Consider the following 19,176-nt stretch of genomic DNA (forward strand, 5'->3'; position numbering starts at 1 on the left):
ATCCAACCTGATGGAGCTTGAGAGGTGCTGCAAAGAGGAATGGGGGAAACTGGCCAAGGATAGGTGTGCCAAGCTTGTGGCATCATATTCAAAAAGACTTGAGGCTGGTATTGCTGCCAAAGGTGCATCGACAAAGTACTGAGAAAAGGCTGTGAATACTTATGTACATGGGATTTCTCAGTTTTTTTATTTTTAATAAATTTGCAAAAACCTCAAGTTAACTTTTTTCACGTTGTAATTATGAGGTGTTGTGTGTAGAATTTTGAGGAAAAAAATGAATTTAATCTATTTTAGAATAAGGCTGTAAAAGGTGATGCGCTGTGAATACTTTTCGAATGCACTGTATATGCTATATATAATGTATATATATTATCACACACGTGTGCAAAGGAGGAAGCTGAATGGACCAAAAGAAGGTAACTCAACGCCATGGCAGGGTGCACAAAGGTGCACTAAACCTTCCTCTGTTATTTCTGAAGACCAAATACAGGACATTCTGCCTGATTCAACTCTAACGATACCACTTCCTGTTAAGGCCCTAAGAACAGCACTTCCAGTTCCGGGCCCAAGGATGATGTCACTTTCGGTTCCCTGCCTTAAAAGACCAGTCAACTTCCATCATCCTCAGTTCACTCTTGAACTCGAATCTGTGCACATTAGTGTGATTTACAAAACTGTATTGCAGCCTGGGAAAACATATGGGTGGCTGCACCAGACCTTTTTGTGTGTGTCAAGGCTGATATATATATATATATATATATATATATATAAACTGCTCAAAAATATTAAAGGAACACTTTGAAAACACATCAGATCTCAATGGGAAAAAGAATTCCTCCTGGATATCAATACTGATATAGACTGAGTAATGTGTTAGGAACGAAAGGATGCCACATCGTTTGATGGAAATGAAAATGATCAACCTACAGAGCCCTGAATTCAAAGACGCCCCAAAAATCAGAGTGAAAAAATGATGTGGCAGGCTAGTCCATTTTGCCAAAATTTAATTGCAGCAACTCAAATTGTACGCAGCACTTTGTATGGCCCCTGTGTTCTTGAATACATGCCTGACAACATCGGTGCATGCTTCTAATGAGATGACAGATGGTGTTGTGGGGGATCTCCTCCCAGATCTGGACCAGGGCATCACTGAGCTCCTGGACAGTCTGAGGGGCAACCTAGTGGCATTGGATGGACCAAAACATAATGTCCCAGAGGTGTTCTATTGGATTTAGGTCAGGAAAGTGTGGTGGCCAGTCAATGGTATCAATTCCTTCATCCTCCAGGAACTGCCTGCATACTCTCACCACATGAGGCCAGGAATTGTCGTGCACCAGGAGCCACTGTACCAGCATAGGGTCTGACAATGGGTCCAAGGATTTCATCCTGATACCTAATGGCAGCCAAGGTGCCTTTGTCAAGCCTGTAGCGGTCTGTGTGACCCTCCATGGATATGCCTCCCCAGACAATCATTAACCCACCACCAAACTGCTCATGCTGAATGATGTTACAGGCAGCATAATGTTCTCCATGGCTTCTCCAGACCCTTTCACTTCTGTCATGTGCTCAGGGTGAACCTGCTCTCATCTGTAAAAAGCACAGGGCACCAGTGCTGCATCTGCTAATTCTGGTATTCTATGGCGAATGCCAATCGAGCTGCATGCTGCTGGGCAGTGAACTTAGGGCCCATTAGAGGACATGGGGCCCTTGGGTCACCCTCATGAAGTCTTTCTGGTTGTTTGGTCAGAGATTCACACCAGAGGCCTGCTGGAGGTCATTTTGTAGGGCTCTGGCAGTGCTCATCCTGTTCCTCCTTGCCCAAAGGAGCAGATACTGGTCCTGCTGATGGGTTATGGACCTTCTATGGCCCTCTCCAGCTCTCCTAGAGTAACTGCTTGTCTCCTAGAATCTCCTCCATGCCCTTGAGACTGTGCAGGGAGACACAGCAAACCTTCTGGCAATGACACGTATTGATGTGCCATCCTGGAGAAGTTGGACAACCTGTGCAACCTCTGTAGGGTCCAGGTATCGCCATATGCTACCAGTAGTGACACTGACTGTAGCCAAATGCAAAACTGGTGAAGAAACAGTCAGAAAAGATGAGGAGGGTAAAATGTCAGTGGCCTCCACCTGTTAAACCATTCCTGTTTTGGGGGTCATCTCATTGTTGCCCCTCTAGTGCATCTGTTGTTAATTTCATTAACACCACAGCAGCTGAAACTGATTAACAACCCCTCTGCTACTTAACTGACCAGATTAATATCCCAAAAGTTTCATTGACTTTATGCTATAATCTGATTAAAAGTGTTCCTTTAATTCTTTTGAGCAGTATATATATATATATATATATATATATATATATATATATATATATATATATAGATAGATACACACACACACACACACACACACACACACACACAGTGGGTACAGAAAGTATTCAGACCCCCTTCAATTTTCACTCTTTGTTATATTGCAGCCATTTGCTAAAATCATTTAAATTATTTTTTTCCCTCATTAATGTACACATAGCACCCCATATTGACAGACAAAAAAAAGAATTTTTGAAATTGTTGCAGATTTATTAAAAAAGAAAAACTGACACTCATATATTTAACTCTGGTGCTTTACATTTCTTCTGATCATCCTTGAGATCACCTTCATTTGAGTCCAGCTTTGTTTGATTATACTGATTGGACTTGATTAGGAAAGCTACACGCCTGTCTATATAAGACCTTCTCCAGGTCTTAAATATATAAATATATAAATCTGACCAGGTTTTTTTGGGGATTTTGAAGCATTGAAATCTAAGCTATATTTTTTGATTTCATTAACATTTTTAATGATCAAATATATCAAACTGAATCACTAAATCAAGTGTTTAAAAAACAAGAAGTGAATTTGTTGATGAATCTATCCACAGCAAGTAATGGTATTACTGTGTCTATAAGTTGCAAAATCATCACAAAGCAAAAGGTTTTTTTTATTAAATGCTTCCATATTGTTCTACTTACCAAATAGGGTTTAGGATTTGTTGCTGCCTGGTTTACCTGCCACAGGCTTAAAACTCCTTCACCATCTGATACGCCACACTACAAAGGAAAAAAAAAGAAAGAAAAAAATAACTAAAACAAAAATTTAAGTAAAGTAACAAAATACTGCAGTATATGTGTACTGTCATTCACTGCTATTATAGGTAGAGATGTTCTCATTACGAAAGCTGAAATCAAGACTGTAGCTTTAATCAGTAAACTGTATGTACATCATGAAAATATGGCATATGAAACATCCTAAAAACTGCTTAAACAAATTCAGGGTTAGAGGTGGGTGTCAGTTTTTGTAGTTTGGGCATTCTGTCCCAGCAGCATTAGAAGCAAAGCAGGAACAAGCACTGGACAGGGAGCCAACCCATCAAGGGACAGCCAGTTCATTTAGGGACTTGTTAATACGGTGACATCCATGTTCACACTCAAACTCACAAGGAGCCTATGGAGTTAGCAGAGGGCAGTGTCCTGATGAAGTTTACTGTTGAAACGCTGAGTCTTTAACCTTCTTTACTTTTCAGAATGGAAATAATCTTTCACCTTTTTTTTTTTGTGGTTTAAAAAGCCTATGCTGGTGCTCTAGATGAAAGTGTACTATATAAAAACACAACCCTATACCTGAAGATGTGATTTTTGGAAAAACAAAGGAAAAAAAAAACAAATGGATAGATAAATTAACACATTTAATAATGCCTGATGTTACACACCATACATTTATCAGAACGCACTTACTGACCTTATTTCCTTGTGAGTTGAAGTACACTCGTGTAACCCTGCCGGCATTACCAGCCTGACGGAAACAGATGAGTTGCTGCGGTCGATTCCATTCAAACATTCTTACACTCCCATCCTGAGCTCCGGTTAAATCTAATTCCATAATAAAGCAAAAATAAGTCTCAAAGAAAACTTGGCAACATTTAACTGATACTTTAACTTGTTTAATTGAATTAAAAGGTATGACAGCATTACTTACAGTACTGGTAAACTGGGTGGGACGTTATCCTTTTGACATTGTTCAAATTTCTTTTCATAAGCTGTAAATGATATTTTAATGATGTTATGGAATTTATCAGAAATAAACACATTATAGAAAATAAATGGTGCAATGGTACTACGTCTATGAAAAACAGAAGCAAATTTCCAAAAAACATGACAACACAATATTTTTATTTGTACTAATGTTGAATTATAAGTAGTCAAGCTATTTTTCTGAGACGATCACAGCCCGAGATAAAGTTGTTCAAGATCTTTATTTAGAATTTTCAGACTATCTCAACAATATCATCTTTTGTTCATTTTCTTTAAAGCCTTATGGTATCCAGCTTAATATATATGTCTATAACATACATACATTTCATATTTCAATTTTGTTTTATTCAATAAAAGATCATTTAACTGTAGCCTGCTCAACTGAAATTGTAATATATTTAATTTTAGCTCTGCATTTTCAGTAAACTAGAATTTATTAAATGCGTCTTTGAAAACAGATATCCCTTTTAAAAGGTCTTGGAAATATTAAATGTCTAAATGTAACTTAACTAAAGAATTAAATAAAAATCTACTTGAAAGGTTGCAAGTTTTTTCAAATTGATGGATAAAATGATTCAATAAAAAGTTTCTATTTCTTTACTTTTTCTTTTTTGCAAGTTATATAATTAAAAATGAGAAACAAAAAAATCAATGATTATTTTAAATGGCAGTGTTGTGACAACAGGACTGACAAATGCAGTAATCATCCATAAGGATAACACCCATGGATGTAAGTGATGACAACTTTTACATCTTTGGTGCTTTGTTTTATTCTTCTCAAAGTTTAAACCATAATTCCTTAAAACGAATGAGCACTAATGTGGAAATTCTCTTAAATAAATAAATAAATAAATGTGCATTACTGTACACTGTCTCATGTATAATATCTGTAATTGTTTCATACTGGTCTCCACTCACTTTCTAATCTGGTGGTTAAAAATAATTTTATCATAAAAAGGTATATCATTTTGCAATGACCACCAACAAAAGCCAAGTCACTAGGAAAAGCAAGAATTGGCCTTTGGCAGGAATGTTTAACTTATGGACAATTGTGTATAGCAGGTTCAAGGGTAAGCAGTTTCAGGGACCTAATAATATTATTACCTATTATTTGACTGATGCCTTTACCCAAGTCGACTTATTATATTTCTTTTGTTTTTCCCATTGGAGCTGAAGGGACTTGCTCATGGTCACATGGTGTCAGTAGCAGGATTTGAACCCACAACCTCTGGGTTTGAAACCATGGGTCCAAATCCTCAACCACTACACTACACTGCCTTCCAAATAATATTAGCCCTAAAAAATTCCACAAATAGTGTTACAGAAAAGCACTTAGTTAAATAGTACTACTGCAACAAGCAGTTAACTGACATCACTATAAAGGAGGCTCATTGTCTTATGAAATTTCTTAGGCGAATGAAGAGAATATAAGATGGCTGCAGACAGACAGTCACATACATAAATCATCAAAGAATAAAAAGCATGCAGTTAAAGAAATAAAAGCGTACATACCACATTAGCCCCTGTACTTGTCTGCCCGCTGCCTAGCCATGGCATTGATGCAGAAGCTGGTATTTGACTGGAAGAGAAGGGAGGTGCGCTGGCTTGGGCAATGTTTGTATGGGAAGAGCGATGATCAAGATCATCAGAGCTGCAAACACACAAAATGGGTACAGTAGATACAGAGTATTTTGTAAAGCCCAGAAATTCCTAGATTTTCCAGAATAATTACAGTCTAGGTGATAATGTATTTACAAATCATGGCATCTTTGCAACAGCCTATCAATTACCTTATGGTTTGGGGTATGGCTGTTAACAGTGCACTAATTTCTCTATGGACTCCTGGAATTGTAATTCTGTGTAACGTCACGTATTTTGAACTGTGTTTAAGAAGGCGCTTGACTGATAGTTGGCTTAGATCAGCTGCATTTAACTTTGTCTTTCTCAAGGACTCTGTCCTCTAGTGGATTACTGTTCACGCAAAGACAGTTTAAGTGAATTGCTGTTGGTAAATTGGCCCTAGTGTGTGTTCATCCTGCAATGGGACTGATCCCCCTGTCCAGATGCTGTTCCTACCTTAGACTCAGTGACTGCTGGGATATGCTCCAGCTACCCTGGGTAAGCTGGTTAGGAAAATAGATGGAAAAGTATCATCTGGGTTTTTATGTTCTTCACCTCAAGCAACCTCTATGTCTTATTTTTTGCTAGCCAAAAAGGATTTTTATTTTGGGTAATGAGCTTTCAGTAAGTATAAACTGTAAGCATTTAACAAGTACAGATCTCGACATATATTCATTTTTTTCTTAACACTCTAAGTAAAATTACTGCTTTACCACTGACAATATTTTGAATAAGTTCAGATCGTAAACATACAGTAAGATGTATGGACGAGTATGTTGATGGTGGAGTAAGGAATTTAAAATCTCACCTTTCATACAGATAACTACTTTTATAGGTTCAATTAAAAAAAAATAAAAATCAACATTCACAATATATCTAAAATTGCCCTACATAACTGCCACTCCATGGTGCACCCCTTTCTTTAAACCCTGTTCTCATAAGCAATCTAAGTGGATGAACTAAAGAAGAACTTGCACAACACATTCACTTAGCATTTTGGTCTGTGACTTTATGGAAAAATAAAAGGTTGAAATGTTATACGCACTATACTTTTTTTTAAAATTGTTTTTACATCTGGTTTCATGCTAAGCAGAACTGCAGGTATAATGTTCACAAGTGCCTCAAAATGCAGGATTAAATAATTTGCTAACATTACAGAGATGTAAGAATCATATATTGTATATGGCATGAAAGATTTTAGATCCAGGAAATCTGATGCAAAATTTAAACAAACAAAGGGAGATTATTCATTGGATTTGACAAAAGCTAAATCTGTATAGAATTTTGCTTATTAAACCGAATTAAATATTTGGAAAAGGTCTGAATTGTCTCTGACCAAAAATCTACTTCAAAGATCAGTCTTTTTTTTAGGTTGATGTTACCACATATGAATGATAGGATTTTTTTCCCCACAGATCTCTACTCCACCTTGTGGACTGGAAAAATTAAGCTTGTACCACAGCTTATTTATTATTTATATGTGGAAGTGAGACTATATACAGCAGTATACAAAGAAGGTACCTACCTTCTGGATTCTTTGTCAAATTCTTCACCAATCCAAGTGAAAGGCTGGGCAGCTAACAGAGCTGACACATCAACCTCTTGAACATCATGTGTAGACGCAAGAACAATTTCATTATTATTTGCCTATACAGAAAAGAATGAGAAAAATCTGTAGCTGACAAGAAGAAACAAAGCACGTCTATTAAAACTACTTGTGAAGGCGGAATATATTCAGGGCAGCGCAATATTTCTGCAGTGCAAAATAAACCATGTGGCAGCCCTGCTTGAATCTCCCAACCACATAAGCAGAGCTGACACCAGCTTGAATGGCCTAAAATACACAAAATCCCACAGTCAAATGAGAAATGAGCAAGACCTGCTGTTTAAAATTACCAACCTTATTAATGGCAAATGCCATAATTATATCTGGTTCCTTGTGTATAACTTTTGCTTTTCCACCGGGATAACCGAGGTCTGCTTCAACCTGAAAGACATTTTATACAAGACTCCTATAAAGTGACACTTTCCTCAAAATTCACAGCACATCCCCTACCCACCAGGAAATACATACATAGCCAAACTTAAAAATTAACACACAGAATTGAACATGCAAAGGATTAATTCAGTGGCCTTGGTTTACTTTTGTTTCTTCTTTTTTATACAGAAGTTCTCAGAAAGTTAACACAAATGAACTATTATTCTTTAAGTACAGTTAACTAAAGAGAACAACTGGTAAAACAAAATATGAAACCATCAGTAGCATACCTGCTCTTTAATTTATTTAAATTAAATTTTTTTTAATCGCTTAATATAGGCTTCTTTGAAATGTAATTATGAGATAGTTGCTGTTAACATTAAGTTTGCTGGTCAACCTTAAAACTCCAAAATAAGTTTTTGTTGCACTCAATTTGAATAAAGTCAAAAAGTATAACATAAAACAGTCCAGAAACTTAAAAACATTTATCGTTTCTTACTTTTCATTTCAACTCAAGGCCACCGAATTATTAGAAGCTGCTAAATGAGAGGGTCTGGGCAAAGGGTTACTACCTTGTTGGTTTTGCGATCTTCTGCTACGCAGTTTTGTTTGAGATGCTCCACATGGTCTTCTACTGACTACACAACATATCACACAGTCACAACACAAAACACATGCACAAAAACAAAACATGAAAATGAAAAAAATGAAAAGGGATTCAGGCTGCATTAAGAGCTATTAAATACATAGTTGCTTCTGAACATTTAATAGCCATAGATTTCCATGTTCAATATTTGCTAAAGATACTTACCATTATACAATAAGATATATACTGTATACAGAATATACCTGAAAATTGTAAAATAACTGCCATATACAAATATTAACAACGGAAACCATGACGATGAAGAAAAATAAATTACAAAGTTACAGATCCACTATTTCTCATTATGAAAAATAGTGGCACATTTTTCATAATAACTACCTTCCAAAGTGAATTGATATCATTTATGTATGGGTATTTTTAGATGTGATGTTAAACTAATGCATTAAAAAAAAAAACAAACAAAAAAAAAAAAACAACAAATACTTTGGAAGAAGGACTTGAATTTAATCAGCCAATATATAAAAGTCTCTGTAGGCATAAACAAAAATACTCTCAAATAATTGGAGGAAATTATTACCAACTAAAATGAAAAGAAATAATAAAATGATATATATATATATATATATATATAGTGGTCCCGGCCGGGCTGGAGTCCAGCGCGACACGCAAGGGCCCGTCCTGGTTATGTTGGGGCCTCGGGTAAAGGGCTTGGAAGCTCAGCCCTGTAGGGACCCGTGGCCACCGCCAGGCTACGCCCCGGTGCCTGAGGAACCCTGGAGCCCAGCACTTCCGCCACACCAGGAAGTGCTGGGGGGGAGAAGAAGACAGGAGACACCCGGACGGCTTCGGGTGTGCAGTTGAGACTTCCGCCACACTGGGGTGTGGCTAGGACTGATTGCGGAAGCAGCTGGAGCCCATCCGGGTTCCCATTTAAGGGGCCTCCCTCCAGTCAGGAGTGGATGTCAGGTGGAAGAGGACAGAGCTGGAGAGAGGACGGGAAGAGACCAAGGGAAAGGCACTAGAAGAGTGTGGCCTGGACATTGGGGGAACCGGTGCTGGAGGCACTGGGGTGTGTGAGTGCACAAAACAGCCTGTAAATATTGTAAATAAAAGTGTGTTGGGTGAACATAAGATGTCCGTCTCCCTGTGTCCGGGTCCCAGTCCACAATATATATATATATATATAGATATATATATATAGATATATATATATATATATATATATATATATATACGCACACACACATATACAAAACAGTATATATACCTGACAAGGTCAACAGAAAAATTAATTAAAGTTTGAAATCTGCAAAATATCCTTTTTGATTTTACAACATTTACCTCACTTTGTTTTCTCTTTTTGGTGAAAATGTAACGAATAAATGTGTCTTGAAGAACTTCTTGTTTCACAAGAAAATGCCACAGTCGCTTGACAGGAAAAACTAAATGATGTTTAGCCCTAGGAAAATAATTGGTATTAATTAATGAATTTATTTTTCAAATATTCTATTTAACAGGCATCACAAAATGTAAAAATTCACATTAAAGATGACATAGTTATTTCACATACTCTGGAAGGAACAAACACCTTGTTTTATGTGGAATCTCTTTTTTAAATTGCACATCAACTCAAACCACTTTTACAATTGTGGACAGAAACCAACAAAATGTGTATGCCTTCAATTTATGTAAAAGGATCACCGCTAACAATTCCTAAAAGAACGCAAAGCGCTTTCCGTGATTTTTTGAACCCAGTTAAACCAGCTGACTTACAAGCAATTACACAATTATAATGAGAAACATCTAGAAGACACCTTTAGGCGTATAATTATTATTACTAGAAAGATACATGCTTAGTTATTAGTAACTTTGAAAATGGCTTTAGTTATGATAGGTGACTATTTAAATTGTTTAGGAAGCACAAACAGAAAAATGGCTTTGAAGAACAATGGTTTCAGCCATTTTTCTCTCTCTGACAAGGCTGCTTTCCTTTTAACCTTCAGGCTGAAATGCTGTCCGCTGATGCAAAAATTAAACTAAACAGACCAGCAGAGTATGTAGCTTTTCTGTAAAACTGGATCTCTGATTAACAATCCAGTGGCTCTATATAATTTTGTCACTATGGCACTTTTATAAGAAGGAATGCCTAAAAATGTACATTAAAAAGCCATTTGTATCATGCCCTTTTCTCACTTGAGGTGGGTCAAGTAATTCAAATGTTATTTCACAGAAAGGCATCTTCACAATCCACCATCTTACCTAAGGGCAAATGCAGCTCCACAGCAAGTGCTAATTTAGTATGTAGCCATTGTTGGATATTTGAGTGAGAATGCTGTCCATTGGGGACTGTCCTTGGAGCTCACTTTTCAGTAGGCTCAGTGTGTCACATAATACATTAAAAGGGGTGCTTTGTGACTAAAAGGGACCTGCAGATCCGTGATAACCTGTAAGCATTTAGCTGCAACAAGACTACGTATTATCATTATGTGGTAGAAACTTTTTTCCAAAGTGACATAGCCAGGTATAAGCACGGCAAGAGCACAGGACACCATAACGTAAAAGACAGAGCAGATTAAGGAGAGCTCAGAGTTCCTGCATTTCCCATATTTAGTTACTTTATTTTTCTGTCCAGTAGTTTTATTTGCAATACCTGCCCATTAAAATACAAATACTTGAAAACAAATTCTTCATATGAAAGTGTTTAAAGAAAAACACAAAATAGAGCACAAAGATTAAAATTCATGTATCATACAAAACTGAATTTTGAATGAGGTTTATATTGTCAACAAAGGTCACCTAACATTCATAATGCTTAAAAAAACCTTCAACAACTAAAAACTTACATTTCTAATTGTACAGTAGCACCTCTTCTTACAGAAGGAATGTGTTCCTAGGTGCTGCATACATTAGAAAATGGCATATGGTGAAATGTCTCTAGAATGTGTCTTACATTGTTCCAAATTACTGCAAACTAGGCTTTGTGTATACTCTTTAACATTTGAAGTGTTTTATTTACATCAATAATTTCAAGTACAATTGTACATCAACAGTTTTAAACACAACGCATCATATTGCAACAATAGGGACGACTCGGACTTCATGCAGAAGACTACAGCACAGGCAAAGAAAACACCCTGTGTAAGTTCGGCATAGCCAGTTAATTCAGAAAAATCTAAATTAGAAAGACAAGCTCTATATGTGAAATAATACTTAAAAGTAACAGAGAGAGAAAGAGACAGTATGGAAGGCTCACATCTTGCTCCTTCTCACTTGTGTGCTGAATGAGCGATGATAGAGAATAAATCAAGAATGCATGTGACTCTTAATCATGCCACCATGAGCACTAGGGAATGTATCACAGTGACAGTACAGTACAGAGAGACACTTTCTTTCTTATTGTGCCACTGTGATTACCAGGGAGAAAAAATACTGGTGGTGTGTATTTTGTACATGGTCACCCTAGTGTGCTCTACAAGTTTAAAAGAGTGAGAGTGCAGGAGGCATACTTTCCCCATTTTCTTGTGCTACTGCACCATGTAGCGAGACAAACAAAAGTAGCATGTCACTGCTCACAGATCGTAATTTTTTCATTCTTTTTCTAAGTTTTTAGGATCTCCTTTCAATTCACGTAAAGATCAAATTGTGTGACTTGAGTTTCTAGTGCGGTTTATTTTTAAGCATGGAATTTCAAACATGTTTAGAAAAATATGAGTAATATCTAGGCAGAACTTACTTGAAAGGAGTATTGTCCGGCTCAAGCATTGCTTTGTGTCTTAGAATGGCTGGTCCCCCTCCAATGCTCACATCACTTGGATAGGTGTTAATATAATTTGGAGGAGGGCCATCAAATTTGTTCATTTTTTCAATGAGAATCTGCTCCCATTTCTCCAAGTTTTTAATACATGCATTTCCCAAAGGTGATATTACTGGAAGGTCTGCAGAGAAACAAAAATAGGTTATATTTGTACACACAAAACAGTCACATTTGTTAAAGGTGTTTTCACTAGTCTGAGGGGAGAAAATGCCATACTTAAAATAAAAAAATGTGTAAAAAACTTTGCATTACATAAAAATATAACACATAACCCAGAACCATACACTAATGAAAGCAATAAAAGAATAGAGTATCACTATTAATCACTGGTGTAAATGGCAGTTTGGATTTAGCATTTTAAAGGAAGAACAAAGAATATAATTATATGTGTAGATGAAACTCACTCGGGAACTGTTTAGCAATTTAGTCATAAATAAAAATACACCAATGTAATAGAATTTACATATAAACAGGTAAAAATATTAAAAGCACCTGCAAATTCCAGTCCAGAAATAGGAAAGAAACCCTTGACATTGTGCAATGCTAACTTGACCATTGCCACACGCATAAGTGCCCAGCTGTTGGTAGGGATGGGGGACAGGGAAACAAATGCAGACTTGTTATCAAATTTAGCTCACTTAGAGTAATGTAAAACTTATATTAGTTTCTGTTAAGAATTAAACAAGCAATAAAGACTTAGTTTTGACATTGGATAGCTATCATACATTAATATTTTAACAATACATTTTAAAAATTCAATGTGCCACTGACTAACAAGTTAATTCTTTTTTTAATAACATAGATGTTCGCAGCAGTAAAAAAAACACCAAGCTGCCTCAAAAATCATCTTGCCTGTAAGAATTGGGATCAGAATGCTCTGTCATCTGAGTGTCTGATAGAAAAGCATCATCATCATCATCTTCATCTTCACTTGGCACACTTTCGTCAGAATCATATAATGCACCGCTATCTGACAAAGGAAGGAATGGCTACAAAAGACAACAATTTGTAAGTATACTGTGTTTTTACCTAGAAAACCTTTAGCAGATTTCATAAGAATTTCAGGTATGTCTTCAAAAGTGTACATTACAGAAAATTTGGGAAAGCAGCGTAGGATTCACTGGCTGGGGGCACACTGGAAGGAAACCATTGCAACACTCTACTTGTAGTGAATCAAGCGGAGGACAGATGGCGTATGCTGCCAGTAGGTTCAAGTAAAAGGACGTTGGACAAAAATAGCTGACATTGGTGGACAATATGCACCAGTGCAAGTAGTTAAAGGTAAAAGAAAAGCAGTGTATTGAATTTCCATCATGATAGTAGTGGGAAAAGAGAAGGAAAGAGTCACTGCAAAACTGCATATTCAATAGGAAAGAGGAGTGAAGGTTGGCATGATTACAAAGGGTGGCTGTGATCAGAACATAAAACATAGTCTGGTCAGTATTGAGACTTGAACTGCAAGGAAAAGAATGAATAATCTTTAACTGTAGGATTTATTAACTGATATGAGTCAAATGAACTAAGATGGGCAGTGAATTTGTAGACTGCTCAGGTGGAAAGGTGGAGAACATAGGGCCCCAAAAGTAAGGGTGATCTACCCAAAGGACTTTGGTCTAATCCAGTATTAGGATCAGTCTCAGTGAGTCCTGAAACTTAAGAATCTGAATGGTCATGTCATGAAAGAATGAACTGTGAAATGGTGTGAGGCCAACAGCTGCAATGAAAGTAATTCAGTTTCACTAATTAACCTAGCCTACAAGTCTTTTGAGATATGGGATCAAACCTGATGTAGCCAGAGAAAGATGCCCATGCTGACATGGGGAGAAAATGCAAACTGAACAACCAAATGACCAACCATGGGATTCACATCCAGAATGTTAGATCAATGAGGTAGCACTACTAACCCCTGAGCAACCGTGCTGCTGTCATATCTAATAAAATCTCAAAAATAAAAATTTAAACAAAACACTGTTGTTTGCTGTAGTTGTTTGTGTTTTGAGTATTTTCTTTAGAATATAGATAAATATTTTAACTTGCTTTCTTACTTTTGCAACAAAGTAATCCCACATACTAAGCTCTGGAGGAATATACTTCTCCTTATAAGTTGGTCTCTCAGCAGGTATGGGTGGAGGGGTAACAGTTTCTTTAACTGGCCTTCCTGGTACCAGCATTCTCATGTTGAATCTTCGACGGTGTTTATCCATTTCCTCTGCCGGAGACACAGGAACTATAACAGAAAAAAAATTGTAAAAGACTCATAATTAAGAATAGGCCCGGCATATTAACTTATGGATTTTTTTTTTTTCATAAAGCATAACATTTTGAGTTTACCAATAATAATAAAAAAAAACACACACACACTTACAAATATCATTAATACTAATTAAATTAGCAGATCAATAGAATGCATTAAACCAGGGGTCCCCAGCTCTGGTCCTGGAGGGCCCCAGTGGCTGCAGGTTTTCATTCTAACCCTTTTTTTAATTAGTGACCTGTTTTTGCTGTTAATTAACTACTTTTGAATTAATTTTAATTGACTAGCTTTTTGAAGATTTGTTTCCCTGAATGTTTTCATCGTTCCTCTGAATTGCTTCATTTCTTTCCTTAAATGGCACGCATGCAAAAATGAAACGAGTGAGTGCGCCAACAGAAGACCACCTAAGTCAGGGCCTCAAACTCTAACCAATTTCACTCCGATTAGTTGCCTGATTAGGCGCCAAGTCTTGTTGTTAATTAAACCCGCTCTTTAATTCCATGGCTTGTTGCTGCTCTCATTGTGTAACAGCAGACCTTTCTGAAATTGTTGATTTTCTCTTTTCTAAGAGCTCTGTGAAAATGTTTCGTAGACCTGAGCAGATCAACATTCCGAAGACCTTCATGTTTCTTTATTTTGAGATACTGCATGATGGACACAGTTTTTTGGCTCATTTGGTATTTCATGATTGTATGGCAGCTAATTAATGAAAAAGAAACAATTTAGGGTTCTGAGTCTTCAGCAGCAAGTCAATTAAAATTAAATCAAAAGAAGTGAATTAGCAGCAAAAGCAAGTCACTAATTAAGAAAAGGGTTAGAATGAAAATGTGTAGACACTGCTGTCCTCCAGGACCGGAGTTGGGGACCCTTGCACTAAACTTTCTTTCTAATGTGATCTACATGCAAGTACATGATGAAATACAACATTGCAAAATGCATATATTTTACACATTTAGTAAAACTTTTAATAAGAGAAAATGTAGCCATTCCTAACCACATCTCCCCCTCACTCAAAAATAACACAGCACACTCTGAGCAATTCACAAACCTTCTCCAAAGCCTTGAGGTTCTGTGTGAAGACTGACTGCAGCTAACACAACCAATAAATGAAACATACAAAAAAAATGATATGAAATGAAACTATTGTAGTGCACATTTTCATCAGAAATAGTTATGTCTTCTGTTTAAATGTTTATAAGACCATTAGTTCTAACTACTGGCAAATCTCCCCCTTAAATCAGTCATTAAAAACAATACTGTACCTGTATAGACGTCAGTAAAAAGGAAAGAAAATTATTAAAATGTCTTAACAGTTCATAAGTGTGTGTTTTTCAAAACAATAAATCATGCAATTTAATATAAACTTAAATCCATCTGTATTACATAGAGTTCCCTATCCTGCAATTTAGATCCCGTTATATAAGCCGAGAATTTCGTCCTAGATTTTTGGCTTGGAGTTTGGGGGTCAGTTTATACAACGAGTATCATTTCAGATTCAAGATTTCCAGCGCAATGCCGGTTTTGCCGATGAATACGGAAGTAAATAATGACGAAACCACAGAGCCTTCTTTCAGATGAAGAAGTAACTTTGCATGCCGGTACTTTAAATTAAATAAAGAATTTATTCAAAAAAGTGTTTTAGTTGTTGATTTTTTTAATAAAATTTATAATAAATTATCGGGAAGTTTAAAATGAAATTTTTTGTTTTGATTTACGATCGACATCTTGCGTTACGAAACGGATGCGGTCACGTGTATCCGCTTGCGCGATTGTAAACAAACAACCGAGAGCATTAGTTGCGTCAGTCGGAGCCCAGATACATGTGTTTGTGGATGTAATTGCAGTGATTTACCTATATATATATAATTCATTAAGACAATGCAAGCAAGACACATAATTGCTAAGGAAGGAAGAGAAGGTAAAAGTAAGCGATCGCAATCGAAACGAAGATGGACATTGTGTGGAAATATCTCCTCCCTTACTGCAGCCCAAAGATGTCAAATTAAATGTTGAGTACCGTATGAAATTGTTTCTAGAATAGAATGCCTTTTATTGTTACTATACGCAGCTACAATAAGATTAAAAGCAGCTCCTTCAGTGCAGAAAAATGTTCTGTATAGGGCTTGTATGGTTGTTTTTTAGCTTTAGCATAACGCCGGATCAGCGGCCCCGCTTCTGCTTTCTTTCCCTCCTCCGTCTGTGTCATCTCCTAGACCCGACAACAATCCACGGAGAGCCCGCTGGTCTCGCTATGTTGTCTGGGATGTTGTGCGTGTGATAAAAAACACTCCAAACAGATGTCTGGCTCTGGATACCGATGTCTATAAGGTTCTGAAAGGTGTAGCGGATGTTCGCCAAACCGATCGTGCACAAACAAGGACAAAAAAAAAAGTACAAAAACAACAAAAAAGTGCACTGAACGGGCCTGAGCCGCTGCGACCATGCGTGCCGCCATGCTCCTAGCTTAATCGAAGTAGGCTAGGCACTTTTATAACTTTTGGTTAGTACATTAGAAAAATTATTGGTGTTTTGGTAAATTATGCACATTATATTATATATCAAAAATGCCGGCAGTCTCAAATTCTCGCCGATAAACATTATAAATATACCCGAAGAGACACTTTTAAGGAAATTTAGAAAATTTTGCTTGGAGAAGGGGGTCGGCTTAAATACCGGTCATCGGCAAATACATGTAATTTAGTAGGTAGAGAAGGGGTTCGGCTAATATACCGGGTCGGTCTGTATTCCGGGATCTACGGTACTCTTCATATCAAGGACCTACTAAAACCACATGGAACCCCTCTTAATTCTTTGGATTTTTGTTTATCATTGGCTGAGCTTTCAAAGTAGCAACTTCCTTTTAATGTGACATGCCTTATGGAAATAGTAGTATTTCAGCAGTGACATTAGGTTTATTGGATTAACAGAAAATATGCATCATAACAAAATTAGACAGGTGCATAAATTTGGGTAACCATTCTCATAATCCTGCCTGCGCGTATGCTGCTCCTGTATTTTTCTTGGCCTGCCAGACCTGGGATTAACAGCAACTGTGCCTGTGGCCTTCCATTTCCCGATTCCATCTCAGAATCAAAAAAAAAAAAAAAGCTTTTGGAACTCAAAGGGGGAGAGTCCACAAAATGTTTTATGAAAATCACAGTCAAGCATATAGTATATAAGTGGACGCCATCCAGTATAATCAATAGATTGGATGCACTACAAATATCACTGCTGGAGAGTACAGCACAGCGCTCAATGACACTGGGGTGACAGCTATGTATCTACAGGCCTTCCTTATACTTGACAATAAAACACTGAGAAAGAGTGATGTTAAAAAGAGGTTACAATATAGGATACCACTTCTCTCCAGAAATAGCACTGCTGTCCCTCTCAAGTTAGGGAAAGACCACCTGGATGAAACAGAGTTGAACTTGTTGATAACATTTCAGTGTTGTGCCTGGAGAAGGTGACACACAAAAGTATATCTAATTTGTAAAGCATAAACAGAACAACATGATTGTGTAGCTGGTTTGCTTCCCCAGTGTCTATAGTAGCTACAGCTTTTCAGGGAACAATTAATTTCAAGCCGTATCACTGAAGAATATTGGGACATTTGTTTGAGATATGAATCTCAACATTGAGTAATGAAGTAGGGCAATGACCCCAATCGAAAAAAGGGATTATGTACAAGACAGCAGTTGAAACTAAAAGAAATAATTAGAATTTCTGAGTGGCCAATTTCAAATCTTGACCTCTGGAAATAATCAGAATAAGGGCCAATAAATACAGGGACTTTGCTTCTTTTCAAACAGGAAAACAAGGACACAATCATGCTTGCTAACAGACTGTACAAATGTTCAGATGTCAAAAATAAATACAGTTAAGAGGATGAAACATTACAATGGAGGGCAGCATGGTGGTGCAGTGGTAGTTCTGCTGCCTCGCAGTTAGGAGACCTGGGTTCGCTTCCCGGGTCCTCCCTGCGTGGAGTTTGCATGTTCTCCCCGTGTCTGCGTGGGTTTCCTCCCTCAGTCCAAAGACATGTAGGTTAGGTGCATTGGTGATCCTAAATTGTCCCTAGTGTGTGCTTGGTGGGTGGGTGTGTGCCCTGTTGTGGGCTGGCGCCCTGCCCGTGTGTTTGTTCCTGCCTTGCACCCTATGCTGGCTGAGATTGGCTCGAGCAGACCCCCGTGACCCTCTGTTAGGATATAGCAGGTTGGAAAATGAATGACTGACATACATTACAATGGCTTCTAGTTAGAGGTGATGTCAAACTTGATGACTGCATTGCTGAACTCGTGTATGTGTATCTAAGATTATGCAACTCAGTTACAACTTTAAAGCACAGTTTCACATTTCCAAACTATAGCTTGCTCACCCCTTTCTCTGACAGCGAATAACGTGCTGTCGGCCAGAGCTGCTGCTTTCAGAAAGCTTTACAAGTACATGGAATTTCAAACACAGTCTCAGCTTTTTTTTTCTATTCTCTTATGGCACATAAAGCACAAAACATTAGCCAGACTAACCTCTCCTGTTTGCAAGGTCCAAATCATCCGCATTCCTTATTCCTTGTAACTGCATGATATGCATTGTAACTCTGGATGAGTGCTCATTGGTCGTAAACTCTCGCACAGACACAAGCCTAACTCTTATCACTTAAGGCAGAAATCAAACCAAGAAGTCCTAATTGTGAAGCTTTAGCTGCACATACTGAACATCGCTGATTTCTTCATAACAAATGAGAACTCTTGTTACAGAATAGTTGGACTGAGCCGCAGGGGATGTCAGACTACACAACTGAAGGTGAATGGAGCACACAGCAGCTGCGTT

General features: G+C 37.4%; 1 protein-coding gene across 4 annotated transcripts in view; it reads right to left on the reverse strand.

Moving 5' to 3' along the window:
• dmxl2 (Dmx-like 2) overlaps positions 1-19,176 on the reverse strand; it is a 142,611-nt gene that overhangs the window by 16,637 nt on the left and 106,798 nt on the right. For 2 of the 4 annotated variants that reach the window (XM_039770328.1, XM_039770327.1), the window contains exons 29-40: positions 14,138-14,319; positions 12,945-13,081; positions 12,585-12,670; positions 12,012-12,213; positions 9,620-9,737; positions 8,244-8,309; positions 7,594-7,680; positions 7,219-7,340; positions 5,586-5,724; positions 4,018-4,078; positions 3,781-3,911; positions 3,015-3,092 (exon numbers count right to left, since the gene is read on the reverse strand). In XM_039770328.1, coding sequence (XP_039626262.1) covers positions 3,015-3,092; positions 3,781-3,911; positions 4,018-4,078; positions 5,586-5,724; positions 7,219-7,340; positions 7,594-7,680; positions 8,244-8,309; positions 9,620-9,737; positions 12,012-12,213; positions 12,585-12,670; positions 12,945-13,081; positions 14,138-14,319 — 1,409 coding nt within the window. The remainder of the gene's footprint in view (positions 1-3,014; positions 3,093-3,780; positions 3,912-4,017; positions 4,079-5,585; positions 5,725-7,218; positions 7,341-7,593; positions 7,681-8,243; positions 8,310-9,619; positions 9,738-12,011; positions 12,214-12,584; positions 12,671-12,944; positions 13,082-14,137; positions 14,320-19,176) is intronic. The other 2 variants (XM_039770331.1, XM_039770329.1) reach the window with 1 other exon arrangement.

Source organism: Polypterus senegalus, chromosome 12 (assembly GCF_016835505.1).
Source record: "Polypterus senegalus isolate Bchr_013 chromosome 12, ASM1683550v1, whole genome shotgun sequence".
Taxonomy (NCBI): domain Eukaryota; kingdom Metazoa; phylum Chordata; class Cladistia; order Polypteriformes; family Polypteridae; genus Polypterus; species Polypterus senegalus.